The following is a 19870-nucleotide window of genomic DNA, read 5'->3' as shown; positions in this document are numbered from 1 at the left end:
CTTCTTCTTCTTCTTCTTCTTCTTCTTCTTCTTCTTCTTCTTCTTCTTCTTCTTCTTCTTCTTCTTCTTCTTCTTCTCCTTTTGTTTCCTCCATGATCATCTTGCATTCCCAACTGTGGTTAATTGGCCACTTGCAGGATGGAGAATGCAGGACGCAGATGATGGTGGTGATGGATTGCGTTGTATGTTGTGTTATGTAGTAGAGGAAGTGGAATTGGTGGAAGTGTCGGAAGACCACTGGCACGAGGAATAGGTGGGCGGATGGCCCTACAAAGGAGGTTCTCCGCAAAGCAGCATCACAAGGCGGACCTCACACCACTTGGAGTCTTCATTTTGCGGTCCGGTGCTGCAGAATATGGCCCATCCTCCTGACCATATCGTCGAACCAAGTCTCGAATGTCGCCCAGCATCCTTGACGTTCGCATTAGCAACTAGACATGCAGCGAAAAGGAAAAGGTATATGGATTCAACCGTACTGTTCTCGCAGGACCATGTTGTCAACGAAGAGCGCAGAGACGTGGGTGTTGAATCTCCTTATGATCCATGGCGGATTAGCCTGGTTTTGTGGCTAGGGTGCTTTTGCCACCAGATGGTCATGCCTACAGTTTGTACAGGTCAAGTCGGCCGTCATAGTCTTCTACAGGGTCTGACTTGGGAACGAGCTTGTGGTAAGCGGTCAAGTAACTCTCGTCGAACCTGTTGCATGCTGGTCTCCATTGACCAAACTCATCTTGGCAGCATTTATTCGTAAGCGTTCACGCTGTTCCGCACCGGATGAGAGAGGGGACGTGGCATTCATACACTCGTTGTGAGCATAGAAGCAGCACGCATCGAAGACGATGCTGTCGCCCGTTTCCAAGTCCAGTCCCGAGTTAGCGTACCACAAGTCGCCGTGCACAAGCGAAGGCTTGACCGACCGCCCGTCGGTCTCAAGCGGGCGAAGGAGGCGAGGGATGACTCTGTCAAAGAGGATAGGGAGCAGAGCGTCAAGATCCGGATCTGGGCCCTTAGCCTTGATCTCTAGCTCGAGCGCATGCCGAAGGCTCTTCGCAAAGAATGTCTCCCAGCTACTCTCCCATTCAACCGTCTGGGGCAGGTTCCCGGCGAAGGTGGTAATGTGGAATCCGAACTTGCCGTTGGGTGACTTGCTATGCTGGTGGAGTCTGGCAAGCCGGCGGGCAAAGTCCTCCGGGTCCGGCATTTCGTCAACAAAGTCTCGGAATTCGCTCAGGAAGAAGTGAGTTTCGGGGATGGACTGGTAGGTTCCCCAGGCAATTGGCCGGGGAACGAAGTCGGGGGCGACGTTGTAGATGGCCCTCATGGATTCGAACTCGGAGCGCACCATCTCCCTGCCGGTCTCCCTCGAGAGGACCTTGATGAAGTATGACCGAGGTGTTCCGTCGGCTAGTTCGACATTGATACGGGCCGGTCTCGCCCAGAAGCTCACGCCATGGGCTGCGGTCGAGAGGATCTTGCAACCCAGGGGGAGCTCTGAAATCCGGGGTCAGTCGGGAGGCCCTAAACAAACTCTAGTTTGAGCATCTTATTTACCTGCAAGCACTGATGGGTCGAGCCTGGTGTTCCCATTTCCGAACTCCAACCCGTCCGCACCGTCGTAGTTCATCTTGTTCACGTCACCTTGCCGGCTTCTTTCCTATGCTTACTCTTTTACAGAACTTCTAGTCCAACTCGGTCCAGTTTCCAACGAAGTGACCAGACAAGCAGCGGATAATTGGAACGTAAAAGCGGGGTAGTCGGACATGCAGAGCAGCAAGTTCCGGGGTCCATTCGGCTTGTATTTAGAAAGTCTGGACAATTCCAATTCCAAATGGCACTTTTGTACGAGACCTTGCCCGGTGATTCTTCGTTTTTTGTGAAGCCCAACAGTCAATCGCCACGTTACTTGATAGATGCAAGCACTTGCGAATACAGCACTAGACCCTTGACTGTGCTGAGCCTCAGTAAATGTGAAGCGAAGCTTGGCGATGCCGCAACGATGCCGATGCCGGAGTCACCCGCAGCCCACTACAGCCGACACCGCCCAAGCCAGCCAGCAGCCTTCCTACCGGCCACGCCGGGGAGACAACCGGCCGCGCCGAAGCCTCCGACGATGCCGTCAGCCGTCTCAGGTCCGGCTCTGGCACAGCCGTCTTGCCCCCCCCGGCGCTGGCTCGGACTTTAGCTGGCTCGGCCCGGTCGTCGGCACAGCAATGGCTCGGCCCGCCTGCCCGCTTACACCGACTGGGTTTAGTCAATGCCCAGGATGCCCAAACACGCTGCCTAGGATGCCCGTCGATACCCTGCCTGCCGGCCCAAGGGCCGAGTTAACTAAGCCACAACGCTCTACTACTATGACGTTGATACTGCCCTCAATAGCGCCTACTATACCATAACTTCGAGATATGGCAAGGCCACGTCATTGAAGCTATGCTTCAATATTGCTGTTGGACTGTTGTCGCTTCCAAACACCAGGCGAAAGTGGGTCCAGGTGCCTGCAACACACCCCAATTTGAACAACAGTAGCCAACAGTGGGCAACAGTGGGCAACCATCGCCCTCGAATTTGAAGCTGTAGATACTGCAAAAAAAGGCCCAAATAGCCATTTTCTGGTGTTTTCGAGTGCTTGTTGATGTTTTGATACTTCCTTTTTAGGCATCTCCTCTGTTGCGTATGTTGGGCCCGCTAAAACACCTTACGCAGGCGAGCAACGCCTGCATACTGCATGCCTGCGATATCTACGATGTGCTTGCGATGGCCAGGATAACTACGATATCTGCAACCGCTGTTGAGTATCCTGGGCGCCGACCGCTGTGCCGAACCGCCATGCCCGCTATGCCGACCGCAGTTCGATATCCAGGGCGCAGACCGCCGTGCCGACCGCCGTACCGAACCGTTGTTCAATATCCTGGGTACCAACCGCCGTGCCGACCGCCGTGCTGAACCGCTGTTCAATATCCTGGGTGCCGACCGCCGTGCCGACCGCCGTTCAATAACCAGGGCGTAGACCGCCGTGCCAACCGCCGTACCGACCGCCGTACCGACCGCCGTTCGATATGGCGTAGACCGCCGTGCCGACCGCTGTTCAATATCCTGCGTGCCGACCGCTGTGCCGAACCGCTGTTCAACATCCTAGGTGCCAACCGCCGAACCAACCGCCGTTGAATATGCAGGGTGCCGACCGCCGTTCAATAACCAGGGCGCAGACCGCGGTGCCGACCGCTGTGCCGAACCGCTGTTCAACATCCTGGGTGCCAACCGCCGTGCCGACCACCATGCCGACCGCCATGCCGACCGCCGTTCAATATCCAGGGCGACGACCGCCATGCCGACCGCCGTACCGAACGCCGTCCCGACCGCTACTGCAGTGCCCGCGATGCCCGCGATGCCCGCGATACCCACGGTGGCCACAACACAGCTTCGATGCCGCAATGCCCGCGGTGCATGCGGTGGCCGCGATACAGCCATGATGCCGCGGTGCCAGCGATGCCCGCAGTGCCAGCGATACAGCCACAATACCGCGGTGCCAGCGATACAGTCATGATGCCCACGATGCCCACGATACAGCCACAATGCCGCGGTGCCCGCGATACAGCCACAATGCTACGGTGCCCGCGATACAGTCACAATGCCGCGGTGCCAGCGATACCCGCGGTGCCAGCGATACAGCCATGATGCCGCGGTGCCAGCGATACCCGCGGTGCCAGCGATACAGCCATGATGCCGTGGTGCCAGCGATACCCGCGGTGCCAGCGATATAGCCATGATGCCGCGGTGCCAGCGATACAGCCACAATGCCGCGGTGCCAGCGATACCCGCGGTGCCAGCGATACAGCCATGATGCCGCGGTGCCAGCGATACAGCCACAATGCCGCGGTGCCAGCGATACAGTCATGATGCCCGCGATGCCCGCGGTGCCAGCGATACAGCCACAATGCCGCGGTGCCAGCGATGCCCGCAGTGCCAGCGATACAGCCATGATGCCCGCGATGCCCGCGATACAGCCATGATGCCGCGGTGCTAGCGATGCCCGCGATGCCCGCAGTGCCAGCGATACAGCCACAATGCCGCGGTGCCAGCGATACTGTCACAACGGGCAAAAGGACATCCTTGCCCTGCAAAGGCTAGGGGCACCCTATATACTATGCGCGACACACCCCCCCAGACCTTGGGGGTCAACCACAAGGGCTACCAAACGCACAACCAATCATAAGGGCTGCCAAACGCACAAGTCTCTGTTTTCCCAGACTCTCCGCTTTCCGTAACCCGACCAGGGTCCCCATCAGCGTTGCACGCTAGGGCGTCGACGGTCTAAACCGAGCCAGTCGGACTATGGTTCGAACCATAGACCTTTGCGTATTGTAGCTACTATACGCAGGGAACGGCCGGCGAGATGCAAGACCACTACGCGAACCGGGCTCATAACTGTCACAACGGGCAAAAGGACATCCTTGCCCTACAAAGGCTAGGGGCACCCTATATACTATACGCGACACACCCCCCCAGACCTTGGGGGTCAACCACAAGGGCTACCAAACGCACAACCAATCATAAGGGCTGCCAAACGCACAAGTCTCTGTTTTCCCAGACTCTCCGCTTTCTGTAACCCTGACACGCTACAGCGAGCTACAAGGTGTGGATACAACGGTGGGATCGTAGTAGAGCATCGGAATACAAAGAGAGAGTACGTTGTTCCAGTACAAAGGAGAGCTAAAGACTGAACAGAGCGTAGTATATATATATCCAGGAGTGGGGAAGCTATAGCTAGTGCGCTATACCAAGCTCTAAGCCCCTTACCCCTGACGTGACACACCCCCTAGTTGTTTAACAGAGCGCCTAAATACATGCGAGTTGAACAATTGAACTACGAAAAACTAGAATATAGGAAATCCTTATGAACAGTAGATTGTATAGGAGTAGGTTGTGCAAGGCTATAAGAAATTCTAAAGCGCGATTCTAGCTAATCAAAGCGCTTAGATCTAGGGGGGGTATAAATTCCTACCTATAGGAGCTTAAGCTTCCTTCTTCCTATATATATCCTCTTGTTTATATATACGGTAGCCACTACCACTACTATTCCTAGCTCTCTAGAGTATATAAGACTACTATACCTCTATACTTCGATATCTTCTTAGACGAATTGCCTATACCTTCGTCTACCCCTTTAGAGGAGGGTGATAGTGCCGAAGAGCTTGTGGTAGAACCTACCACCCTGTATACCGCTTCCAAAGAGCCTGCTACGCCTTTTTCCAACTAGCGTCGCGGTCCCCTAGTCGAGTGAGTTATACGCTCTTCCTTCTAGCCTATTGCTATATCGCCCTAATACACCTCCCAATTATATACTATAAATGACTATAGAGTATAAGATCCTATACCTAGGCTATATATATGCTGCTCTCGTAGGCTCCTATAATAGAACCTACTATAACTATAATAGCCGTAGTATACGCTACTAGCATTGTAAACGCTTCAACCATAGCTATAAACCGATCTTACCTACTACTATAGAGAAGGTACAAGCTCTAACTATAGCTATCAACGACTTTGACCAAAAGGTAAGTCTCTATTATCTACTACTCTATACCCCCTATCTAACACTATATAGGCTACAAAGAAGATTCGTCCTACGCTTTATACACTTTTGAACGATCTCTAAAAGATCGAGGAGGAAGGAGAGTAGAAGGATATAGATATAGCAGAGCCAGTAGAGGAGTAGCCTTAGTAGTAGGCGTAGGAGGTCCCTATAGCCGCCTAGGGTAGAGCCCTAGATAACCCCCTTGGTTTTACGCCTACGGCGTTGACAGAGAGTAAGACGTAGAAGGTGCTCTCTAAATAGGTGGAGAGCGATAAATTGGTTGATAACCGAGAACTAGAGCAAGTCGTTGTATAGACAATAGAGCTAATAGAGCGATTAGAGATATAGGCGAGGATCCTTCGGCTTCGGAGAAAGGTAGCGATAATAGAGCTTATCAATCGCTAGAATATATAGGGCGAGAGTATAGAACAGTAGCAGTAGATAGTCTTTATAAAGAAGATAGTTGACTCTCCTACTCTTTTCTTGCTTAACGTATATCTTAAAGGTTCAATAGAGTATAGAAGTGCTCGAACTTCTACTTTAAAAGCTATTTCGTTAAACCATCTATAGGCATCTACGTAGTAGGGAGGTAGAGCATATCGAACTACTTGTTCTAATACTCCTAGTAAAGCTATATATTATAAATATCTATATAGCGTAGACGAGTATTGATCTTTGTATACTCTTCTACTATAAGCCGAATTGTTTACTGATTATTATAGAAGATCCTCTAAGGCTCTCTAATCTTAAACGCAAGGTCCTTAAACAAGCGCTTTAGGGCGATTGTCTTAGCTACGGTAAGCGACAGAGCTTTCAACTCCGCCTTGGTAGAAGATATAGTGACAGTATCCTATTGTATAGCCTTCTAGAAGATCAACCCTCTAAAGAGCATTATAATATAGCTCTATAAAAAGCGTTGTATATCTAGATTATCGCTATACGATATATCGAATATAATCTAGAGTACCTAGTAAATGCTCTTACCCCTGTACTATATATTAAAGAAGTATATAGTATATAGATACTAAATAACTCGTTTCGCCGCTTTGATGTGCTCTAGTCCTAGATTTGTTAGAAACTAGGAGAGCTTTATAGCTATAAACGTAACGTCTAGTCGGATTATAACTACAGAGTAGAGGATCGAGCCTATAAGCTCTTAGTACAGTTTAACCTATTTAGGGGACGCCTCTCCTTCGAACTTACGAAGCTCCTTAGTAAGAAGAGGGATAGCTAGAGCGTTTATAATATCGAAGAGACTATACTTCTTTACAATCTTCTCAATATACTAGTCGTATACGAGCTAGATCTTATATACTCTATAATTATAGATAACCCTAATCCCAAGGAAGTGCTCGATATCGCCCTACTTATATACTTTGTACTTCGCCTTAATGCCCTTTATAATACGCTCTACGGCTATAGCGTTATCTCGATAGTAAACTACTAAGAAGTCGTCGATATAGAAGATAAGGATTATCTTCTTCTTAGGGTCGAGGAACAGGCAAGGTTCTTCTACAAAGGGTTGTAAACTAAGCTCTTTGAGAGTACCGCAGAACTCATTGTACTATAAGAGCAGTGAGTCCTTTAGCCTATAGAGAGCCTTCAAAAGCTCTATACAGATCCTTAGTTTCTTAAATCTGTCTAGAAGCTTATAAGTCACCTGCTCTACGTCTAGCCTTCTTACATTTAGGAACGCCTACTTAACATCGAACTACTTCACTTCGAGGTCGAAGTGCGCTATAAGCGCTATAACAGTGCGAAAAGAGCGTATAGCGAGGGTAGCTATATATATATTTACGATATTAGTAGTGTCTTATAGATCGCCTCGTATATAGATATATGCCTTATACTTCTTAAGGTTGTTATCCTTATTAAGCTTATAGTCGAACACCTATTTCAAGGGCAGAGGCTACGTTTTCGTATACTCTCGCTTGATCTCTCGCTACGTTCCTTTACTTGTCAAATTACGGATCTCCTTATATATAGCTACCTTGAACTCCTTCCTATACTCGTAGTTCTCTAAGTCTCTCTAGCTCTTTGGGAGAGGGGGGAGCTCGATGTTATAACATATCGTTAGCATCTAGCCAACAGTAGTAGCAAATACTATATATAAGGTTTGAAACAACTTTAAGAAGAGCGTCTCAATACCCTCCTAAGATATAGAGAAAAGCGTCTCGTTACTATCGTAGGCTTCCTAGGGAGTAGGATCTAGGTGATTAGTCTAGAACCTCAACCCTAGGTTCTCCTATATTTCCAACGACCCAATGAAGAAAATGTATATATACTCCAAAGCTATACTCAGAGCTATATTCTCACGCGCTTTCATAGAAGGCTTCTAAATTCGTATATTCCTTCTCGTAGATATAAGAGGCTTCTTAGGTTTATATCGCGGTTTTAGTACACTTAGTGCTAGTTTATTAGTCGAAGGTTACGTTTATAGAGCTTTATACCTTATAGGCTAAGCTTCCTACTCCGCTATATATTCCACCGTATTATAGAACATATCCTCTTCCTTACTTTATAGAGCTAGAGGCTCTATAGGCGGAGATGCCTTATAGTCGCTTTACAGAGCTAGGTGCTCTATAGGCAGAGAAGCCTTATATTCGCTTTGTAGAGCTAGGTGCTCTATAGACGGAGAAGCCTTATATTCGCTTTATAGAGCTAGGTGCTCTATAAGCGGAGAAGCCTTACGTTCGCTCCTAGGGGCAGCGCCTTGTAGGACGGCCACTGCTAGCCCAAGGTCCCTAGATACTCCACTAGTCTCTAGAAGAGTACTAGAATTATCGACTAGACCCCTGTTTCTATTATCACTTCTATTTATAAGCTCTTTCTATAGCTAAGCCTATAGTTCTAATAACATCTTAGGGGTTAAGAGTCTACCCTACGCCTACACTTCTCCTACCCCTGAGTCTTGACCTAGTAATATACTTTTACGCTTAGGAACTATAATAGTAATAGACTTTAGCGTTAGTCCTTTGTACTTGAGTTCGTAGAGCGTTCGAAGAATCGACTTAGCGTCCTAGATCTCTTTAACCCCCTCGTCTAGGTGCTTTGCTATATCCTTAACAATAGTAACTTCGTAAGCTAGAAGCTCTTCCTTACCTAGACGGTAAAAGGTCCTCTTGTTGAACGTTACGTTCCTCGTTACAATAACCTTGTTGAGCTTAGGCACCTAGATATAGTAAATGTTGGATGCTCTATACCTAATTAGGTACCCGATTCGCCTATATAGCTACACTTTAAATTCTCTCTTCTAATGCCTAGCTTTATACTCCTTATCCAAGGGGTATACTCTATAGCTATATACGAAGATCCTAGACTAGTTAGGGCGTAGATCCGTCGTTAGCGCTTAGTAGAAGGTTGGTTCCTACTAACGAAAGTAATTCTTAAACTAGGAGTAGAGTACCTCGTTAGAGCTCCGAAGACTATGAGCATAGCTAGGCAAGATAGTATATAAGAAGGCTACTACCTTTATACCCTTTAGCTAGAGCTTCGTAGGCAAGTTTATATCAATAAGTATTTTTATACTCTTCAACTATAAGACTTATCCTATACGCTTTAACGCTTTATTTAGCTATAGTATATATATTGGTGCGAGCTCTAAGTCGATACCTTTGTTGTATACCTAAAGCTAGTAAGTTGTTAATTAGTGATCTTCCGGTATAATGACTCCTATATTGTTGTCCTAGTGAATCTTATAGACGTTGAGTCCCTATTGCCGTTTGACCTAGCATTCAAAAGCTCTAATAGTGTTGAAGAGCTCAGTTTGACCTTTGTTAAAGAGTATAAAAGCCTAGATCCGTCCACTGAATTTGTCCTTAATTATAAGGAGGTACTAGGATCTATTAAACCTAAAAGGAAATAAGAAGAGGTCCTAGGAAATATACTAGAATAGCTATAAAGCGCAATGCTCTATTTTATAAAGCGTATTGTACTCTCTAGTGTACAATAAAGCGTATACCTTATATTCGATCGTCGATATTCCTTAGATCTTAACGTTCTTCGCGCTCTACGCTAATGCCTAAAGAGCTCTTTAACCTAGATGTCTAGATCTCTTATACTAAAGCTCCTTAATATCTTCTCTCTCTTAAGGCGCGTATAATGTATATAACCTCGCATTATCCTTATAAACAACTATATTCATTGTCACTAGGCCTATAAAGCTCTATAAAGGTTGGAGAATATAAAAGTAAGAGGAAAGGTTCTTCGATTCGAAGAAAACTATATTAAACTTATAAATCAACTACTTGACCTTTATACTTTTTTTAAGCGTTCTATACTATAGAGAGTAGTCTAGACCTAAATACTAGATACTAGCTATATATAGAGTAGTCTCTGATACAATGTTGGTATAAAAGCCCTCTATTATAGCGACGTTCTTTAAATAGAGGTCTATAGTTCCTTTCCCCTACTCTCTATTCAACACTCCTTTTATAATATACTCTCCTTTTCCCGAAATAGGAAAAGTGGTAGTACTTACTTCTATATAGTCACCGTCTCCTAATAGTATAAAGGTACTAAGAACTAGGAGCTTCTTATCGTTGACGATATACAAAGTAGTATAGTTGTCGAGGAGAGTACTCTAAGAAAGCTAGTAGGTAATAGTAGTCGAGAATATAAACGAATAGTAAGCTCCTTTACCTAAGAGGCTTAGGTCGATAACAGTGTAGACGACCTTGTTAGGAGAAGCTAACTCGGAGTTCCCCTACTCTATAGAGCTAGAGCTATACTGCTTTTAGAGGCTTTCCTAAAGGGAATTCCACTTTAGTTCGTTAAAGCGCTCTCTAATCTCGGTAATCTATACTTCTAAGAGCTTATAGCGGCCCTTCTCTACCCTAGTGATTACCGTCTAGAGAAACTAGTACTCTACTAGCTTCTACCTATACTTGCTATTAGCCTTATAGAGGTATAAGTAGAGCCTCGAGCTATAAAAGCCTATACTATCCGTAGAACCATTGCCTTAAGCTGCTCCTAAAGAGGTAAATACGCTGTAATCGAGCCCCTTAGTAGCGGTATTGTCGATCTGAATACTAAGGCGAGCGCCTAGCTCTTTAAGAGTAGGAATTAGGCGCCCCTAGGCCTTGAGTACCTCGATCTCGGAGAGCTAGTGACGAGCCTAGTCTAAGGCGATCCGGTGACCGACCACCTCGATAAGGTGTTTAAATGCTCTAGGTCCAACTACTTTGGGGATATCGAAGCTCTTTATATATAGGTACGCCTTGTTCTAAGAGTGGTACCACTTACGTAGGTTGACACCTGCTCTATACACCTTTTACAGTACTATTATATATTGTCGAACGGCTAAATCTTCAACGAAAGTATCGAAAGGCGTAAGCTATTTATAGAGCTTATAAATAAGAGCTTAGGGACTACTAAGTCTAGTGTTCGAAATAACGATATATACAACGTTGAGCAGAGGTCGGTGAATAGAGTGTATAATCCACTAGAGGATAAACGAATATAACTTTATCCTACTCTTCTAGATAGCTATAAGCACAAGGTATTCCTTATATATAGCTTCGAGCTTAGTAGCAACCTCTTGTTTAGTAGGAGCTAGGGCTTGGCCTATAAGGACACCCAATTCCTTGGTGCGCTTCTTACAAAGCTCTTCGACTACCTTATCCTCCGAAGGAACTTTCGGTCGCTTATCCTAAGGCTCGTCGAGAGCATCTAGATCGTATTCGTCCTAGATACTATTGCTTATAGCTACGAGCTTAAGCTCTATGAACTACTTAGTCCAATCTATATAGGACTGGAGTGTAATGGTTGAGCTACTCTCGGTAATCGTTATATTGAGGTACAGAGTGTAAGAAAAGGAGAGAGAGAGAGAGAGCTTACTATAGGTTACTAGCTACGTGCAATTATAGAGCGCCTAGGCTTATAACTGACACGCTACAGCGAGCTACGAGGTGTGGATACAACGGTAGGATCGTAGTAGAGCATCGGAATGCAAAGAGAGAGTGCGTTGTTCCAGTACAAAGGAGAGCTAAAGACTGAACAGAGCGTGGTATATATACATCCAGGAGTGGGGAAGCCATGGCCAGTGCGCTATGCCAAGCTCTGAGCCCCTTACCCCTGACGTGACAGATACAGCCATAATGCCGCGGTGCCAGTGATGCCCGCGATACAGGAAGGAAATGCTAAAAAAGGAAGTATCCAAACAATACGCCATCATCAGGATATTGCCAAATGCATCAAGAGCTTCGAATTCGTGCCCAATACAGTGATTCAAGCGGTTCTATGCCTATGTTGTGGTGGGCGTTGTTGTGGGCGTTGTTGTGGGCGTTGTTGTGGGCGTTGCTCGCCCGCGCAGTACGTGTAGCGCCTCCGACGTATGCAACAGAGGAGATGCCTAAAAAGGAAGTATCAAAACATCAACAGGCACTCGGAAACACCAGAAAATGGCCATTTGGGCCGTTTTTTGCAGTATCTACAGCTTCAAATTCGATGGCGATGGTTGCCCACTGTTGGCTACTGTTGTTGTTCAAATTGGGGGTGTGTTGCAGGCACCTGGACCCACTTTCGCCTGGTGTTTGGAAGCGACAATGCGGTGACAGCCTCTGGGCGGAGACATGGGAGCCCTGTGTTTCTTGCGTTTTGAATCGTTGCGTTCGTTTTCAAGGGCCAAGCTCCATGATTATATGTAGTGTAAATAAGGGGCTGCGGCTCATCAGGAGGAGTCTTCTCATACCTATACCATCATCGTCGTCAAGACCGTCAAGGTCTTCTTTTTCTTTAAAAACAGCTTGATCAAGCACTATTTGCCTAACCATTCAGTGCTGTTAAGCCCTTCCACTCGTTGATTCTCCGTCTGCCCAAATGTAGGGGCCTAGAGCCATTGAGCTGACGCCGCAGAGATAGTGCGCACCAGGGTCACCACCAGGACCATCTGAGAGCCATCCGTCTACCTGCTGAGAAGACACTCCCCGCACTTATTGAATCACTTCGGCTACGTCTGGCCAGAGGGGCACGGTGTACCTTTCGGGCATACCTCATATCCTTACTCCTGCGTGGTGAAGGCTGGGTTGGTTTGGAGGTTTTGCACCACTTCGCTATTGTGTGGGTTCCAACAATTTGAAAGATTTTTCTAGCTGCAAGACGTCGAGGTCGTTATGTCCCTACGCATCTTCACAGTACTGTGCTAATGCACAGTAACTAATTCAGCAATACACCCGATTTCTGCCAGTTGCTTCAGGTGGTATGTCCATTCATGCCCCACATGCGCAATCTTGATCACTTCTCCGAACCCCACACTCTGATCGAGGTAACTCACCGCGATCAACAGGAAGCGACAGAGATTAAAGGTTCATGCATGCCCTAGCTCCATCCATTCTCGATCCTCCACAGCGAAGATGGCGTCCCACCCAACCACCATCGCGCCAGGCGATCACAAGGCGTACATGAGGTATGCGGTCGAGCAGGCACGGCTGTCGCCGCCGTCGCCCTCCAAGTTCTGCGTCGGCGCGGTGCTTGTGGACGCCGACAAGAACGAAATTCTATCGACGGGCTACTCGGAGGAGCTGCCGCGGGATCGACCAGGCGATCCGGGCTCGACGCATGCTGAGCACTGCTGCTTCATCAAGATCGCCGACCGATATGGCATTCACGACTTCGACATTGCCAAGGTCCTTCCGCAGAACACGGTGCTCTACACGACCATGGAGCCGTGCAATGAGAGGCTGAGCGGGAATCGGACTTGCGTCGAGCGGATCCTGGGCCTGGGCGATGCCATCAAAGTTGTTTACGTCGGTATCCGGGAGCCTGACACGTTCATCAAGCGGAACGAGGGGATCAAACGCCTCGAGGATGCCGGGATTAAGGTGGTCGTGTTGGATGACGACCCAGACCTGCGGGCTCTCATCCTGGACGTGACTTTTGCTGGTCATGATAAATGAGAAAGCCGCTTCCTTTGGCAAGAAGGTGAAGCGCTATTCTCAGTTAGACTCGGTTTCTCCAGCAGGCCGTTGTCCTCTCCACCGTTTCCTCACACATGACTGCACCTCCTTGTACGGGCAGGCACGGATGGATGTACTTCACGATCTTCTGTCTCCGGGCGATCTGGGGAGCGGGGATCGGGGACGGCGTAACCGCAAGTGGGGGCAGGATTAGGTGCAGGCAAGATGATCGCCAATGGCATCGCGTGCACGCAGCAGACCTTGTCAAAATCCCTCCCCAACCTTATTTGCCCGTTGGGAAGGCACGGCCCGAACCCAGGTTTGCCTAGGGGCAGAGAAGCCCTTGAGTGCCTGATCTCGCCCCACAAGCAGAGACGTGGAGTTGTCGTGTGAGTGGCCCCCCCCCCCCCCCCCCACACCCCCAAAACGAACGTTCGTCGGGAAGGTCGGGTACAGTACAGTACACTGGACACCCAACAGATATACTCCCTGTAGGCCAGGTTAGGGGGCTTCTTCCATAGGAGTCAAGGACGGACGCCTGGAGAGAGCTCCGTCGTCTTCCAGATAGGTAGCCGCCGGACAGGACCAGGGCATAAGAGTCACATCGCATTATCACCATGGTGAGTTAAGTTTCTCCCCCTTCCGATTATTCCATTGCAACCCCGCAACCCCGCATCACAACCGCTGGGCATCACGATTTAGGGAATGGTTGGCCTTATTTGGGTCCTGTCTTGTCCTAACAACCACGATCACAGTCCATCAGAAACTTTAGCTTTCGGCACAAGAAAAAAGACAACAAGGACACTGCCGGAGGCGAGCGGTTGAGCAGAACGAGCAATGTCGTTGATGATGGCTTGGCGGACGCAAGGGGGCCTCTCGGATTAAACCTTCTTCATGCTCCATCCGAGCCGCTATTCGACTTGGTCTTCGTTCATGGTCCTGGAGGCGGCTCGCGAAGAACATGGAGCATGACCGATTCCATCAACCACTACTGGCCGCGCGAATGGCTTCCCAAGGATCCCGCCTTCAAGAACGCAAGAATCCATAGCTTCGGTTATGCCTCGAACTGGACCAAGGGCAACGATAGCTGTCTCAACATTCATCAAATTGGCAAGTCGCTGCTGTGCGAGCTATCGACGTCGCTTCACTTCGCCAACAGCAACACCGCGTTAATCCTCATCGGCCACAGCATGGGTGGTTTGGTCATCAAAAAGGCTTACATGCTTGCCCACCACGAGAACAAGGCCCTTGCGGACCGTGTCCGTGCGATGTACTTCCTCGGGACACCACATCGTGGCTCAGACGAGACAAGACTACTTAAGAACATTCTGAAAGTGACCTCTTCAGCTCCTGCCTATGTCACCAGTCTGATCCGTGGCTCCGCCGCCCTTCAGTCTATCAATGAAGAGTTCCGCCATTACTCGGCACCCTTGGAGTTGTGGTCTTTCTACGAGACGCGAAAGCTGAGGGTGAGGGGGCTGAGGACCCTCATCGTCGACCCTGAGGCCGCCACCCTCGGGTATCGGGAGGAGAAGCAGATGCCCATGAATGCGGATCACCGATCGATCTGCAAGTTCCACAATCCTTTCGACCAGAACTACATCATAATACGGAATTCTCTTGTGTCCACGTTGAACAGAATTGCAACTTCAGGTAAAATGGCGCTGTCTCTGTTTGGCCTGCAGCCAACGCTCAAAGACTGACATGGATCTCCAGATGCCAGGGCAAGGGTCATCTCTCAGCGGGATTCGATCCAAAGGCTTGCATCCTACCTCGGCGTAACCGGTCGGCCAGACGAGGACTTGCTCGCGGTCCAAGATGTCCGAGCCCAAGGAACTTGCGCCTGGATCTTGAAGAAGCGATATTATGCCGACTGGAAAGCTGGCCGAAATGATTCTCCCGCCGTCTTGTGGGTCGATGGAAAGCCTGGCACCGGCAAATCCGTGCTCGCAGGTTTCGTTGTTGACGACGTCAAGCAGTCAGGCGTATCCTGCAGCTGTTATCTCTTCAAACACAGTGACAGGTCCAAATCTCGTCTGAGCGCTTGCCTTCGATCGCTAGCTTTCCAGATGGCCTCAGTCGATCCTGGTATACAGGATGCGCTCTGCCAGCTCAAGGATGACCGCGGCTTGCTTGATCACGACAATGAAAGAAACCTCTGGAGGACTCTCTTCTCATCCAACATCCTCAAGCGAGCAACTATCCCCCACTGCTGGGTGATTGATGCACTGGATGAATGCACAAACTTCGCACCTTTTCTGGACTCGATGTTATCCGAAGTCGGCACCAGCGCCCGACTTCAAATCTTCATTACCAGCCGTGAAACGCCGGAGATTTGTCGTCTCTTTGCCAGTCTTGGGCCTTTTCAGCACATACAGGGACACATCTCAGCAGAGGACACCCTGCCAGACATTGAACGCATTGTCGCCGAAAGATGCCAATCGTTCTTCAATGACAGCAAAGAGAGTCGCGGAGTGCTGGAAAAGAGGATCATTGAAAAATCCAAAGGGTCATTTCTCTGGACTGTGCTGGTACTTGATGAGCTCTCTACAGCATTCAGTGAGGAAGAAATCAAGCGCGTCATAAATGAGGTACCACGAGGGATGGATCACTTGTACCGCCGTGCTCTCGATACCATGGCCGCCGCGGCAAGGGGGAAGGTGTTAGCTAAGGCGATTCTCACCTGGGTCACTTGTGTGGTGCGGCCGTTGACGGTGAGAGGACTCGAATGCGCATTAGAGATCGACCTGAAGGACAAGTTCCCCAGGTTGGGTGAGATTATCAGGACTCTATGCGGTCAGCTTGTCACGATCGACTCGAGTGACAGGGTTCAGATGGTTCACGATACTGCACGGGAATTCCTCCTCAACGAGTCTCTCAATTCCGAATTCGCGATTCGGAGCGCCGAAGCACATACGCGGATTGCGAGGGTGTGCCTCGAGTACCTAACTGGACCCGAGCTGAAGCCACCGAGGATGGAGGGGAGACAGTTGCGTCACCCGCCACAGCCGATCCAGAGGAACGAGTTTCTTACTTACTCCTGCGAGACCTTCTCATCTCATCTCGTCAGGGCGGATCCGACGGCAGACCATGCTTTGGCTCTTGTCGACGAGTTTCTCAAACTCAATATCTTGACCTGGATCCAGATTGCTGCCGAGACCCGGAAGCTTGGATTAATGATTCGCACCGCCGAGGATTTGAGAACCTATGCGAGTCTCTGCATGGTCGAGAGATCACCGCTCAGACCAGACAATCAAGCAGTCCGAGCATGGTCCGTAGACCTCAAAAGGGTGGCGGCCAAGTTTGCTGACGCACTCGTTGCTTCGCCGTCCTCTATCTACTCGCGCATTCCAGCATTCTGTCCCCCAGACTCGGCGATCCACGCGATAGGGGGACAAGGGAAAAGACTGTCCGTCACCGGACTTCCTGCCTTTTCGTGGGACGACCGGTTATCATGTCTCGACTTTGGGGCACGGCAAACCAGCGCCCTCTGCTATGGTGAAGAGTTCCTCGCTGTGGGTCTGCGAGGCGGTCAGGTTGTCCTCTACCACCTGCTATCCTGCCAAGAATACCGCACTCTGAGCCACGGGGAAGCAGTATTGCACTTGCAATTTCGAGAACACTCGGACATGCTGGCATCCTGCGGGCTTAGAACTCTTCACGTCTGGAACTTCCGAACGGGCCAGCAGCTGCATCGCCTAGGTTCCCCGCAGAGGTGCATCGGGCTGGTGTTCTACGACAACCTCTTGATGGCAGCCTCGAATCAGAATGAATTTCATTGCTGGGACCTGGATCATGAGGCAGCCGAACAGGCCAAGAGGCCTTGGCGACACGGCCCGGATGACGGGTCCCCCCCGCCGAGCATTGCGCCTGCCGCCCTTTCAATAGCCACCTCCCACCGCATGATGGCTGTTGCTTACAGCGGAAAGCCAATCACTATTTGGGACCTCGAACAGAACGCATACTACGGCAGCTGTGGTAAAAAGCTGCCTTCCGGCTCGACGTCCACGCACCCGATCGTGGCTCTCCTCTTCAATCCTAACCCCAGGATTGAGCTTCTCGCAGCATCTTACCTTGACGGGGAACTTGTCATCATTGATCCCTTTGCCGACAGAGAGATCGAGAAGCAACGAGTCAGCTGTCATACGCTAGCAGCAAGTCCCGACGGGCGCTTCCTTGCTGGGGCCGGAGCGAAGGGCATCATACAAATCTTCGAATTCGACACGCTGAGGGTGCTGTACAAAGTCAGGACTTCTGACCTTCTGGTGAAAAAGCTTGCGTTCAGTCGCGACGGGGTAAACCTCGCCGACCTGAGGGGATCCCAGTGCAACATCTGGATGCCCCCTGTTTTGCTCACGGGAGCAACCCTTGACGACGCCCTGAGCGTGGATACATCGAGCACGGCCGGGGAATCCACCGCCCCGAAGCGAACGACGAAAATCACGGCGATGACATTGATGCCTGCTAAGGAAGGCATTCTGTGCGGTAAAGACGACGGCTCGGTCTCACTCTACGACACCAACAGCGGAGACCACATCGCTCAGCTGTACTCCCACAAAACTACGGTGCACACTCTACAATGGCTACCAGGGAAACATACGGTCATCTCGACCTGTCTCTCTAACCGCGTTCTTGTCTGGTCTCTGGAGAAGGTGACGCGGGCTGAAGGCAAAACCTGGGTTGCTTCGGCGTGCATCCTGAATGTTCACGTGGGTAGCGGCAGCACTATCCAGAACGTGTTGCCTGAGACGCATGGAGAAAGACTTCTCATATCCACCCAAAAATCCGACCACATGTGGAATCTCAACGGCGGAGAAGAAGAGTTCTCGGTCACGTATAACGACTACCCAACACGGAGGTGGTTGCAGCACCCGCGCTCAGAAGCCCACGTTGTTTGCTTTAAGGAGCAGACAGTGCACATACATCGCTGGTGGGACCTCTCTGAAGTCATCTCCGTTTCGTTGGAAGAGCACAGTCTGGCCGGGCTCACCGTCAAGGGAGTGTTCCCATCCGTCCGCTCGGGAAGTGATTATCTGCTCGACATGACGGATGCGAGAGGGTCAGCCGGGACAAGGGACGTGTTTGTTTTGGACTGTGGAGCGGTGGTTCCAGAGGCCGTGGCCGAGGGCGCCCAGGCTGCCGGAGCTCGAGAGAGCACGTCGGCAGTAGCTGATACCATCCCGGCACAACCGCAAGGCAGCGGGGGCATCGTCTCCCTAAGACGGCTAGGAAACATCAGGGGCCACATCGCGCATGTTGTTGGCATCTTTCACCGCCAGGGTGCTGCCAGGCGCAGCAAGCTGGTCTTCCTCGACGATCGCTCCTGGGTGTGCTCGATCGACTTGTACGGACTGGAGACGGAGGAGGCCGCCTTCACTTCGTACACGAGGCATTTCTTTGTGCCGTACGATTGGTTTGCCGGAACCCGCTCTCCAATAGGGGCGGTCACCAGCTACGGGGACGTCGTGTTCGCCAAGAATGGCGACGTTGCGGTTGTCCAAGGGGGGTTGGATTATGCTGATTGAAGCGAAGCTTCAATGACGATGCCTTTCGAATGTGTACTGTGTACACAGAGGAAGCGAGGAAGGAGGCTTCGGTTCATTTACCAGGCAAATCCTCCAGAGTTTTCTGAGGAGCGATTGGATGCCATAGGTGTGCCGTGTCTTGGCGGTGGAGATGTCCCCAATGTTTTCTCCAACTTTCCCCCTTTTAGCTATGTCTCCTCACAGTGTCAATCCTGAATCGATGTAGAATAGTGATATTTAAGTACTGACTTCGTTGTCGGCTTGCGGGAGATATGGGATCATCAACGGCCGCTTAACGTATTTCGAAAATGCGGTGTAGTAGGCGTCTGTCGAGGGCGGTGTTGACGTCATGGTGGGGTGTGGCGGTGTAGCTTAGCCACTGCGAGCCGGTTCAACCACTGCGAGCCGGTTCGACCACTGCGAGCCGGTTCGACCAGTTCGACCACTGCGAGCCGGTTCGACCAGTTCGACCACTGCGAGCCGGTTCGACCAGTTCGACCACTGCGAGCCGGTTCGACCACCCGGGTTAGTGGTTAGGGTTAGGGTTAATGGTTGGGTCGGGTTAACGGTTAGGGTTAGGGTTAGTTTTTTTTTTTTTTTTTTTTTTTTTTTTTTTTTTTTTTTTTTTTTTTTTTTTTTTTCCTCTCTCCTAGCTATATAGCTCAGGTGGTCGTCGGCTACAGTAGGTTGCGGATGGCGATCGCATCGACCTCGGCCCTTTCAAGCTTCGCTTCACCACTTACTGGGGCGTGGCACAGTCAAGTGTCTTGTATGGTCCAAGTGCCGCCAGTGTTGGAGAATTTGCCACAGGGGGCATGATAACTGTTGAGAGTCGTGATCTGTCAAAGACTCATAGTCACAAGCCACACTGTACGGGC

General features: G+C 50.0%; 3 protein-coding genes across 3 annotated transcripts; 1 reads left to right on the top strand and 2 right to left on the bottom strand.

Annotated features, from left to right (window-relative positions):
* Window positions 1-466: 466 nt before the first annotated feature.
* On the bottom strand, window positions 467-1624 carry THITE_2039245 (uncharacterized protein; the record flags this gene model as incomplete). The annotated part of the gene is made up of 4 exons (XM_003650703.1): window positions 467-533; window positions 604-730; window positions 802-1491; window positions 1552-1624. The coding sequence occupies 4 exons, from the start codon at window positions 1622-1624 to the stop codon at window positions 467-469; spliced, it is 957 nt and encodes a 318-aa protein (XP_003650751.1).
* A 1206-nt stretch (window positions 1625-2830) lies between these two features.
* THITE_158329 (uncharacterized protein) lies at window positions 2831-3286 on the bottom strand (the record flags this gene model as incomplete). The annotated part of the gene is made up of 3 exons (XM_003650702.1): window positions 2831-2936; window positions 3027-3078; window positions 3154-3286. The coding sequence occupies 3 exons, from the start codon at window positions 3284-3286 to the stop codon at window positions 2831-2833; spliced, it is 291 nt and encodes a 96-aa protein (XP_003650750.1).
* Window positions 3287-12924: 9638 nt separating this feature from the next.
* Window positions 12925-18992, top strand: THITE_123781 (uncharacterized protein; the record flags this gene model as incomplete). The annotated part of the gene is made up of 4 exons (XM_003650701.1): window positions 12925-13440; window positions 14268-15097; window positions 15191-18397; window positions 18707-18992. The coding sequence occupies 4 exons, from the start codon at window positions 12925-12927 to the stop codon at window positions 18990-18992; spliced, it is 4839 nt and encodes a 1612-aa protein (XP_003650749.1).
* Window positions 18993-19870: the final 878 nt, after the last annotated feature.

The sequence above is a fragment of the Thermothielavioides terrestris genome, chromosome 1 (assembly GCF_000226115.1).
Source record: "Thermothielavioides terrestris NRRL 8126 chromosome 1, complete sequence".
Lineage (NCBI taxonomy): Eukaryota > Fungi > Ascomycota > Sordariomycetes > Sordariales > Chaetomiaceae > Thermothielavioides > Thermothielavioides terrestris.
This window is presented reverse-complemented; position numbering and strand designations above follow the sequence as displayed.